The sequence below is a fragment of the Callospermophilus lateralis genome, chromosome 1 (assembly GCF_048772815.1).
Source record: "Callospermophilus lateralis isolate mCalLat2 chromosome 1, mCalLat2.hap1, whole genome shotgun sequence".
Classification (NCBI taxonomy): domain Eukaryota; kingdom Metazoa; phylum Chordata; class Mammalia; order Rodentia; family Sciuridae; genus Callospermophilus; species Callospermophilus lateralis.
Genome location: NC_135305.1, coordinates 52,314,099 through 52,326,671, shown reverse-complemented (window position 1 = coordinate 52,326,671; position 12,573 = coordinate 52,314,099). Strand labels below are relative to the sequence as shown.

Here is a 12,573-nt window from a genome sequence, read left to right as displayed (position 1 = left end):
AATGCAAATGGGTTAGTTAACAGTTTGTTTCTATTCTCAAAAAAAGTTAAAGGAAGATAAAGGAAAAGGAAAAGAAAAATGGCAAGGCAAAGTAAGACAACAAAATCTTATTCTGATATATTCTTTTCCCTTCAAAACAAGGGAGTTTTAAAAAACAAAACAAAACAAAAAATACCCACCCTGCCAAAAAAAGAAGCAAACAGCACCAACATATTGATTAAATATAATAATGTATAAGTGCTAAATCTGTGGAAAAATGGTTAGCTATCATCCACATTCTAATATCTGGCCAAGTCACTGCCACTCATGGTGTCACCATTCTCTCTAAAGTGAAGAAAGACAAGCTTCAGGATATTGGGGGTCTCTCTGGGTAAGAAGATAAGGAGAACAGACTCAAAAAGTTATGTTCTTCCTAATTGTAGCTTAAAAACCATTCTAGTAGTATATTTTAAAATTTGAAAATTCTGAGATAGATTTGGCTGAAAGGAGAAAGCTTCAAAGCTATGGAACACAAGCCAAAAGCTGGGAATTAGATGGCACTTGTTCCCATTGTGACTGACAGGGGGAAAAAAAAAAGTTTAAAACAGGCCTATTCTAGCAGAGTAAGGATAAGAGGTAACCCAATGATTCAGTCACAACTGGAACTACTTGATAAAAGTACCCACTGAAATCAGAACTCCAGACAAAGCAAAAGCAAAGGAAGTTTTTTTCCTTGAAAGGTTAAAAGTCTGGTTCATATGAATATAAGAAAGTCAAGTGTCTCTAGGAAGAATCCAGAGACACAGAAAGGAAGCTCATAAACATGGTGTTCAATCTGCTGGGTGACAATCATCAGGCAAAGAGGTCACCTCAGATGTTCCAAGCCCCACAAAACTTGGACAGTAATTGAGACAGCAAGGCCCCATACTCATATAGGCATCAAGGTTAGGGCAGCAGCTACTCATGGATCAAAGTGGGGCTGCAGGAGTCAAACTGGAAAAACCATTAGAGTGAAACTGTTACCAAAACCAAAATACCTTTCTAAAAACATGTGATTTTGTGCAGAAAGTAAATGCATTTCCCAACTGTACCTTTTCCATAGTTTCATTTCTGTTCCATTCTTTTAACTTTTCCAAAATAGGCCAAATATGTTGATTCCTACCACTATGAAAACTTCACATCATGTGTGTGTGGAGGGGAAAAATGGCTTAGTGTCACTGTATCTTCTGGATATGTGACAGTTTTCCAGTGAAGAAGGTGGAGAGATGGGGATGGAGATATGTTATGTGTGAAGCTTGACTGTAGTTATACATTGTAGGTGCCTTTTTCTAAATGTGAACAAATTTTCTTCTGATGCTTTTTTTTCTTTGAAAGACATGAGCAGCAAGTTAATAGATTATATGGGTTTGCCAAATTGGAACGCAAAGTAATTGGGAAGTCCAGCACAGGGAAAGGTCACCCCAGAAAATTTCACTCCTCAAGAAGACTCTGGCAAGAACGGAAGAATGAGATTTTAATCACTGCAGCTAATTACATAGAAGACTAAATCACAAGAAGAGTTATTTAAGTGTCTTAAATACAATAAAAAGTAATTAACAGGAAGCGCCATCTTGACAGCTTCATGTCACAAACTGGGCCTAAAAGGATCAAGTAATTCCCAAACCGGGAGCCAGAGAATGAGAAACGACTCAAGGTTTGATCTTTTTATTTTTTATTTAAACTGTTTTGATTAACAGATAACAACTCTTGCCAACTCCACAGTGAAGTTAATCAAGAAAAAAATTTTAATCTATCAGAGGAATGATGAACCTTATTTCCATTGATTCCCCAGAGGGTAGACATGGGTTCCTGAAGGCAGTGTCACACTAGCAAGGCCCCACAGGGTCCTGAGCCTTGCCTCTCTCTCACTCATCAAGAGGAAACACAGGATTATACTGTGCCCTACTGAGGAGACAGACAATGCACACACTTTGTATGATATACATCTAAAACTCTGCTTTGAAACAGCCCACTAGGAGACATCAGCTCATCTGCCCCTTTCTTCTCATTCCTTTAGAATCATCACTTCAGAGGAAGTCTTCCAGTCAGAGAAGTATGCAGATGTGGAAAGCCTGGTGGTTGTGGGAGGGGTATGGTATATAAGCCCACAGATTAGTACAGACATCATTCAGACAGGACTTCTTAATTCCACACCATTTCTACAAGTCTGAACAAAGCCTACCCTTCAGAGAAGCTATGTATACTAGAGAAGCTCTCTTAACTAACCCTTCCATTAAATGATCCACACAAATGCTACTGGCAGATCCCGGTTAGAGTGACTGAGAGCCACTCCACCACACCTGTGCCCTTTGTTCCACCGCCCCCCCCATAAGCCATTTGCTTTATTCCTAGTTTATTTTGGTTGTGTCTGTTATTTTCATTATGTACTTAAATACTGCATTAATCATTGAAACACAGGCGCACAAAAAAACATGTCTACAAAACACTTGCATCCTTATAAAGGTTTAATAAAGACAAATGGCTTTTAAATTGCTGTAAAATAAATAAGAGTGAGACAAACAGGTGAGAGAGATGTAAATGTCAAAAATATAAGGTTTTACAATTAGTGTTTCTGCCAAACAGGAAGTTATGTAGCTCACTAGGATATCAAACAGGTGATCCTTGCCAGCCATAAGTCAGAGATCTGAATACACGTTATTACATTTAAATGAAAATATTTGAGAGATATCTTTAAAAATTTTCTTCCCTACTCAGTTTTTAAAAATAACTAGGCATTGAGATAGCTGACTTTTAGCAGATATCCTTATTTACTAAAACCTCATCTTTCAACAATATTATTTTAATTTTAAAAAATAAACTCAGGAAAAAGATTCTTAAAATTTGGGCAAAAATAAATAAATGAATAAATGAATAAATAGAAACTCTAAAGTCAATTTACAATACAAAAAACATGCCAATAGGTCCACTTGCTGAAGGTGGGTGGCCTACCTTTAATCTCCCCAACCCCCCTCAGCTTCCAATAACCAAATAAAAGAGGAAGACAATCAGGTACAGTGTGATAGTACTGATCAGATTTTTAAAAAGAAAGAACGAGAACTGCTAATGAAACACCCAAGGACCCCCTATTATGCTTCATGAAAAGGGACTCTTTGTAGTTCAGTTAAGTCATTCAACTAATTGACCTCCTACATGCACTGGATACTAGGACTATAATAGGGAATAAAGGAGACAAAATTCCCTATTTCCAGGGAGACAATAGTTTAGGGAGGAATGGCTTCAATACTACAGTAAATTTTAATATCCAGAATATACAAAGAACTCAAAAAACTCACAATAAAAAACAAGTAATCCAACTTAAAAATAGGCAAATGATCTGAACAGGAATTTCTCAAAAGAAGACATACAGATAGCCAAGAAGTACAGGAAAATGCAAATGAAAACCACAAGGAGACATCACCCATCCTAGGAAGACTAGCCATTATCAAAATAACAAAAAGTAATAAAAGCTGGTAATAATGGTAAAGAGAGATAACAGGCACTGTTGGTGGGAACGTAAACTAGTATAGTCGGAGACTCTTCAAGAACTAAAAATAAATTTACCATAGGATCTAGAAATCTCACTTCTGGGTATATATCCAAAGGAATGAAATCAGCCTATCAAAGAGATACGTTTTACAGGCAAAAGGAATAATATCAGTCAAAGTTAGAACAAATACACTTGAACCCCAAGGTTTCATGCCACAGAGCATACCCTTAATACTATACTGGGAAAAAGGGTTTTAAGTCAGCTGTCACAAATTGTCCTAAAAACTTAAGAATCCCTCACATCACACAAAAAACATTCCCTTGAATATCTGATACTAAGCTATGTGAACTAATTTTCAAAATGTACCTTGGTGGTAACTAAATTAGATAATACATTCCAATAGTGTGTTAAATAAACACTGGCAGAGGCCATCTGCCAAAAATAAACATGTGCATTTTTACAGATATAAGACTGTTTTCCCCAGTAATTACATAGGAAGAGTAGTAATCTACAGAGATTACTCCTTGCTTTCGATGATAAAACTTTTACTATAGGGGAATACCAACGTTCCAGCTGTCTCCAGTAGGGAGCATGCATTCAGCTTCTAAGAAGTGGTGAGGAATTGGTAATAGATCGTTATTGTAGGTTACACAGATGGAATAACAACCAAAATCTGTCCTACTGTTTCACATTACAAAAATATTATCTGATTTATCAGAAACCAGCTTCCCACAAAGTCTGTCATCTGTAATGGTGGGAAGGTAATGAGATCAAATGCCTATAATGCACCCCTGACAAAAATGAAAGCTCTGGTTGTTGTGTGAACATTAACGACATTAATAAATACAGGAGCAGGTACTGGCTAAAAATAGTCATTTCCAAATGTGAAATCAAGATGAGAGGAAAGAGCCTCCTGCTTGACAGGAGAGTTTCTAGGAGCTAAATAGCTACAAGATCCTCATCCTTTTAGAGGCAGTGCTGTAGCCTAGATGCATTTCTCCTAATGGCCTTCATTAGACTTCAATAAGACAATCTCTGTTTTGATGAGAAACCTATTCTTTTCTTCCCCTCCACTCTGCCCCCTTAAAAGAAAAGAAAAATACCAGTTTGGTAACAAACAACACTTAAGACTGTTAAATAGAGAAGGAAACAATTACCATGCTGGTATATTTTATGCAAAGTAAAAATTGCTACTGGGGACTGACTGATTGTTTTAATATTTATTGTGAAAGCATGGCCCAGCAGCCTTCCTCTTTCCCCTGTCCGATACCTCCTCCCTTGAAAGAGTCTGTTCATTAACCAGGCTACCAAGAGACCTTGGAATATAACCAGGAGATAGCAAGTTTGGTAGAGACTACAACTCTAGCTGGTTTCATACCACTATACAAAGAAACATGTCCCATTAACCTCTCCTTTTTTTTTTAAAGGGGGAATGATGACTACAACTTGATTTCATAAACCAATTTTGGACAGTACCTAGGGCCACCTTGATACTTAATAATAGCATTATTAATAGTAATAATGGGTACTTCACAGTGCCAGCTACACAGAGCCCCAAAAATCTTTAACAACAATAATGAAAGTATATGATTAGCTAAGGAGTGATTATAAAGTACTTTGCAAATATAAAGTGCTACACAGGCACATAATTATAAACCACTGGGTTAAGCAGAGCCAAAGGAAGGAGAGATCTGATTGATCAGAGAACTCCTAGCTACTTGAGACACAAGCTGGGAATATGCCAGCCAGAACACTCACATTCCTCCAATGGTGACAGTGGCACAGGTCCGTTCTGAAAAGGCAGGAACTGTCTCTGTGGCTGGGCTGGCTGGTCTAATGTAGTCCACTGTCACATTGACCTGGAAATAAAGAATCAAGGGAATTAGGGTTAGAAGTCTGTAGCCCAGCTTATTAGTGGCCACAAATGCTTATACAATGGTGAAAGATCAACTCACAGTTTAATTTGATGGAATTAAGATCTTTCAAAAAAAATTTAACAACAACAAAAAAAGCTAGATAACAGATTGAAAGTATTTGCAAAAGACATATTTCATAAGGGATAGTTATCCAAAATATTCAAAGAACTCTTAAAACTCAACAGTAAGAAAGCAACCTGATTAAAAAATGCAAAAAGATCTAAATGGTTCACCAAAGATGACATACAGATGACAAGTAAGCATGGGAAAAGATGGTCCATATTATATGTCTTTAGAGAATTGCCAATTTAAGCAATGAAATATCACTACACACTTGTTAGAATGACCAAAATGCAGATCACTGGCAACAAATGATTTATAAAGATATAAAGCAACAGAAAATCTCATTTACTTCTGGTGGGAATGCAAAATGCAAAATGGTTAGAGCCCCTCAGGAATATAGTTTGGTGGTTTCTCACAAAACTAAGCATACCCTTACTATTCTATCCAGGAATATGGTGCTCCTTGGAAATTCACCCAAAGGAGCTGAAAATTCGTCTATATAAAAATCTGTACAGGGATGTTAACAGCAGTTTTGTTTATAACTTGTCAAATTTACATACATCCAAGATGTTCTCCTATAGATGAATAGATAAATTGTGGTACCTCCAGACAATGGTATATTATCCAGTACCAAAAAGCAATGAGCTACTGAGCCATACATACTCATTGAGGAATCTCATATATTATTACTAAGTAACAGAAGTCAATCTGAAAAAGTTTTCTACAGTATGATTCTAACTATACGACATAGAAAAGAGGAATCTAGTAAGTCAAAAGATCAGTGGTGGGGCTGGGGACGTGGCTCAAGCGGTAGCGCACTCTCCTGGCATGCGCGGGGCGCTGGGTTCAATCCTCAGCACCACGTAAAAATAAAAGATGTTGTGTCCACCGAAAACTAAAAAAATATATATATATTAAAAAATTCTCTCTCTCTTTAAAAAAAAAAAAAGATCAGTGGTAGCTAGGGGATGGGGGAGGGAGGGATAAATGGGTAGAGCACAGGGTATTTTTTAGGGCAATGAAACTATTCCCTGTGATACTACAATGGTGAATACATTCTATTACACATTTGTCAAACTCCACAGAAGTTACAATACCAAGCATGAAGCCTCTGAACTTGGGGAGATACTGATGCATCGATGTAGGTTCATCAGTACTAACAAATATTCATCTCTGGTGTAGTACACTGTTCATATATGGAGGAAAAGGGCATGTGGGAAATCTGTATTTTCTGCTCAATTTTGCTGTAAATGCAAAACTTCTGGAAAAATGGATAAAGTCCATTTTAAAAAAGAAAAAAGTTGAAAAACAAAAGAGGAAAGATGACTGACTATATGAGCACTTGAAACCCCATAGAAATTCTCCTTGACAGAAAAGAGGTCTGCTACATTCCTGCCGGACTTGCAAGACACTATGCTAAAGTAAGTTCTTCAATCTTTTAGATTGTCATATAACTTTGAAGATCTGCATTTAGATTATGACCTGGCTCCAGGAAAACTACATAAAATTTCATAGTGCCATACCTTTTCATGGACCAGATTAAGAACTATTAAGAACAACAGCTGGGCAAAGTAACTCTGGAGGCTGAGATAGGAGGATCACCAGTTTAAAGCCAGCCTCAGCAATAATGAGGCACTAAACAACTCAGTGAGACCCTGTCTCTAAATAAAATACAAAATAAGGCTGGGGATGTGGTTCAGTGTTTAGAGTGCACCTGAGTTCAATCCCTGGTACCAAAGGAGGAGAAGGAGGAGGAGAAAAAAGAGTAGGAGGAGGAAGAGACAAGATGACCATTACAAAGATGCTTAGAATTGTTTCATGGTGTATTAATCAAAACAACACAGCAAATCCAATGGAAGTTTTGGATGGGGGTGGGTTAGGTCAGAACGAACTAGAAGATTTAGGTCTTAAGTTAATAAAGGATATGTGTACAGATAAGAGGTTAGGGGCATAAAATGGAAAAACTGTTTTCTACTAGTATACACTAAATAAACAGATGTAGACAAAGTAGACAATACTTTTTCCGTATGAAATCTTTTTTAATTTAATATATATTTTTAGATGCAGATGGACACAATATCTTTATTTTATTTATGTATTTTTAAAGTGGTCCTGAGGATCAAACCCAGTGGCTCGAACATGCTAGGCAAGAGCTCTACCACTGAGCCACAACCCCAACCCCAACCCCTCCTTATGAAATATTTTTAAAGATAAACATGAATCAAAAGAAATCAGTATATAGTATTAATAGCAAACATATGGAGTATGCCTTGATGTTTGGCTTGGGTCATAGCCGAGACAGACATACACTGAAGACACACCTGGGAACAAACAGCCTGAGCCTTCATCCAGAATCCTTTACTAATTCCATCCCACTTCTCACCAATCTGCCTAAAGATGTGCTACATAAGCATCAAGTTTAGCCACATTGCTCACTTGACCCATTAAATCCTCGCATGCTATCTTCCTTTTACAAACTTATTTTTAAAATGAACATGGAAGTTTGGGAAAAGAACAATGCTTCAAAATTCTAAGGTCCTACAGTTAGCCAACAGAAGTAAGAAGAGGTCAGAAAAGCAACAGGATTATCGAGTCATGGCAGAAACCAAATACAAAATCTTAAGTATGAGCTAAGCAAGGCATGTAAAATATCTCAGGGCCAAATTTAAATAGGGCACAGCCATAGCCTATGGTCTGTCCAATTTGCACATTCAGTGGGGATTTAATAAATATGTGGAGATGAGCAAAGTCCACATATCCTTGTACAAGTCATCTAACAAGCTCAAGCCCTCAATTCTATTAGTAGAGGGGGAAAAATCATCCTTGTTTGAAAATAAACTAAGTAAATCTCAAGGTGACCCTGCATCTGCCAGTGCCAAGCCTCCTCCTTGGTATGCACAGGGGCCAACAGCAGCTATTCAGCACAGAAACACCACAGAGAAACATTCGCTCTCTACCCAAAGAAGGCCACATGGGTGGTGGTAGATAGGATGGGTAGTAGACATTAGCATCTGTGTATCTTCCAGGGCAGAAAGTCAATCTGAAATGCCAGCCCCAAACTGTCTTCCAGGGAAATCCATGGGAAAAAACAAAAACAAAACCAAACAAGCAAACAACAACAAAAAACTCCACTTTAATCTTCAATTAACAAAAGAAACAACAAACACATTCATTGGTCAATTAATTATTCCTTGTATCTAGAGAAAGAGAATTGCAAATAAGTCAGAGATTAAAGAGCTCTTTGTGGAGACAATATTATTAAAGAAAATCTCAAATACAAATGAGGCCCTAAGAAGAGCCCACAGCCAAAATACACACCTGCAGGCAACTATGACAAACCAGAAATTAAAGTCAATGTGTAATTACCATTTATGTCCCTCTCCTGTGGATTCTGAGATCTGTTCCTCTACCTCGGAGTTTTTCATCACTAGATATTCATCACTGACCTGTCAATCACTTGAAAAAGCCACAATTTAAACAGTTTCAATTAAAATGGCTGGAGATCTTAGCAATGTCTGTCTGAATAAATGATAACCTGAATTTTAGGCCTACAGGGAACATTTGAAATGGCATGAATTAAAAAAAGATAAACTAATTAATACAGATATGGTCCTCCCTTTTTAGTAAAAGACATACCTGAAATGATGTAATTTACATATATGTGACAAAAAGGCTACTTGATCAATCCAAAGTCTCTTTACAGCCAGGAGCACAAGGAGCCCTAGGCTCTTGCTTGGTTCTATCTGTCACTCTCTTATACATGAGTCATGTAACATCTTGCATCTTAGTTCAGCTTCACCTGAAAAATGAGATCTCCATATTGGATCTTTGTAACATCATTTAAGTCTAGAACTCTAAAACATATCTTAACCAGACACGGTGTATTATGTTGTACTTTTTTAAACCTTTGTAATTCACCTTACATTAATCAATGAGTTGGAACACACAGACTGCAAGCACCATGAGCAGGAAGACCACGTCTTTTATTCATGGAAAGATGTGGCACAGGGTTTGCGAAGTAGTAGCTGGATATGCAGTAAATATTTGTTGCATAATGCACACACATAATAAGGAACTCTTTGAAACATAAAATTTGAAGGAGAAGATTAGGTGTTTTAAGGAACACCTGTCAACTTGGTGACCATTCTGTTTTATAAAAGAAAAAAACACATTTATTTCAACTTTGGGTGTAGTGGTAGGGAATGGGGGCAGGAAAAATATTTTGAAACGGTGATGAAGCTCTAATGCTTAATAAAAGCAAGTACCATAAAAAATGAAGCTGGCAAAATATACATAATTTCTCTTTAAATTGTTTCTCAAAGAGGTTCTCAGAGGTTAAAAAAAAAAAAAGTTGTGTAGTAGGCAGTCAGATTCCATCCAATTGTAGGCTGTTCTTTGAAAGCAATTTCACGAACCCTTCGGAGGAACTAATATGGTAACTTAAGACTAAATTTATATCTTAGTCTCTTGTAAGGTCTGATAGCAGTTTAGCATGATCAAACTGTTTACACTACACATAAATTCTGAGCATCTAGGAATGTTCTTCATATGAATACTGAGTAGAAAAATATCAAACTATCAAAGAACTTCACAGAATTTGATGCTGATGATAATGAAATGCCAAAATGTGATCTACCTAAGCACTGAAAATGAGGTAGGGAAAAAACAACCACTTAAACACAGTATTTTCAGGTCCCGAGCTGGGTTTAGTTTTAATATAAATAGAGCTGTTATGTGACGCTGTTTTGCATAATTACCCCATAATCCCTCCCATGATTCCACACAGCCAATCATAAATTCACAAAGAACAGTAATAAATACTTTGCCTTTAGAAATAAGCTCTTTTATGACCCCACTCTCATGACAGAATTTTCAGGTAGTTATGAAAAGCCTCTATACACCCCTGATACAGAGAAGCCAATGCCATCTGGACCTAAATCCAAATGATGCTACCTGGAAACAAGAGTAAGTAAAACAAAAGAGTTTACACAGCCCAGATATGCTGGCACAGCCAGCCTGCAGGGTTTGGTTCCTGGCAATCCTACAGAGGAACTGTGTGAACTTGGAAAAGTTACCTACCATCTCTGTGCTTCCATTTCACATAGTTAACTATGCCCATCTCACTGTGCTAGGAAGAAAAGCATTAATATACATAAGGCACTTAGAACAGGGCATGACTCACAGTGAGCTCGATTCAAGTGCTATTTATTTTTAGATAAGCATGTACTGATTTTCTTAGAACAGTGCCTGGTACAGAGTATATGCTAAATAAGTATATACGAGATAAATAAATAAATACGCCTACACACATATATGCATAAAAAAGATATGTGTTGACTTAAATCATTAGATTCCTGAAATCATTAGGCAGAGAGACTCGATTAAATGTACTTTTCTCCTTAAGGAATCACAGCAAACGAGAACATGTACCTCATACATATTCATCCCAACTTAGAGATAAGTAGGGATTATTTTAAAGAATAACACACTATTTAGTATTTATTTAGATATTTTATGGATTAATTTTGCAGGTACATTTACTGGATATTTTATTTACCAAAGATAATTAAATGGAGTTTTGTGAACCATATCAATTAGTAGGTTAACTAGAAATATTTAGGGCAGGATACTTCTGGCTTTATTAAATGAGGAAGACAATGAACAAAGAGAGGCCAAGTTTCCATTTGCTTTGGACTTAATAGGGCCTTAAACACATTATACACCTCAGTATATCCTAAAAATTTGAATGTAAATATTTTTAAAAAGTTTGAAACACACATCAATCATCCATTAAAATCTAGGTAGGCAAGACCTTCAAAATAAATTACTACTGATGAAGCCAGCCTAATGGTCCTATCTCTGGACATGCTCTCAGCTCACCTCCCCTAAGTAACCTATTCAGATGTAAGCTCCTGGGGAGTTAATCAACTCTCAGGAGATAATGTCAAACTTAACTGCTTCTCCACAATCATTATATGACAAAAATTTAATGAATCACAAATCAGATCTGCACATACATATTTAAAATAGTAGCATAAAAAATAAAAATGGGTGAAATTTATTTTAATCCTATTTCTTATATATTTCAAAATTTGCAAATTCTCACCATTTAGATATTAAACCAACACTAGAGACTTTTCCTTTCTTTCTTCTTCTTCTTTTTTCCTTTTGGTACCAAGTCTTCAGTATCCAGTGTGTCTCTTCAGTTTGGACCAAGCATGGCTTAAGTACTCCAAGCCACACATGTAAGATATAAACTGTCCAAAAGTTTGATAAAAATACTTCTCCATGACTCATTCTGGATTTTTAAATTAATTCACAATTTCCAACACAATTCTAGGATTCTTTACCTCAGTGTTGAAATTTACCATAATGGATAGATGGTGACTGTATGACTGCCAAAAACTCATTTCAAAGAACTGATTTTTTTTTTTTAAGTTAACAGTAAAGGCTTCTGTTAAAAGAAAATGATCAACTGATAGACGTGAACTAATTATTTTTATGAACTTTTATAACTGTAAAAAATTTCTATAATTATAAAAAGTTGAAATTTTCCTAATCTAAATTTAGATATCTATGAGCTCCAATTTTTCTTAAAATAAAACAACCTCTACAGATACATTTGCAAAACAAAACCAAAAAAAAAAAAAAAACCCTATACATTTGTTTTCTGATTTACACTGCAAGGCATAGAACAGGGTCATAAACCCCTGTTCCCAGGCTACCTCTCCAATCCAACCTAGATTTTTTAGGTTGATAAATTCTGGCACACCCACTTCCAAATCATTGTAATTAGATACTAAGGCTGGTTGTTTATTCACATGTATTTATGCTGCTCTCTCCATCTACAATCACCCTTCCCACCTCCTCCACACTGAACTATTTTAAGCACATTTCATTTTCATCAATGGAAGGTTAACCTATGTGCTTACAAACCTTTGTAAACACAGGGTCAAACTGCTTTCTTATTTCATGTATTTCAAACAAAAGGAATATCCTGCCTGGCCCCTCCATCCCAAAGGGCAGATGCTTTTATCTGTTTTCAGGGGATAGGTAAAATACAGTGTGATATAGGGCCAGAGGAGACAT

General features: G+C 36.4%; 1 protein-coding gene across 1 annotated transcript in view; it reads right to left on the bottom strand.

Moving 5' to 3' along the window:
- Snd1 (staphylococcal nuclease and tudor domain containing 1) overlaps positions 1–12,573 on the bottom strand; it is a 417,500-nt gene that overhangs the window by 226,383 nt on the left and 178,544 nt on the right. Inside the window, exon 12 of the mRNA XM_076862188.2 lies at positions 5,264–5,364. Within this exon, the coding sequence (XP_076718303.2) occupies positions 5,264–5,364 (101 nt within the window). The remainder of the gene's footprint in view (positions 1–5,263; positions 5,365–12,573) is intronic.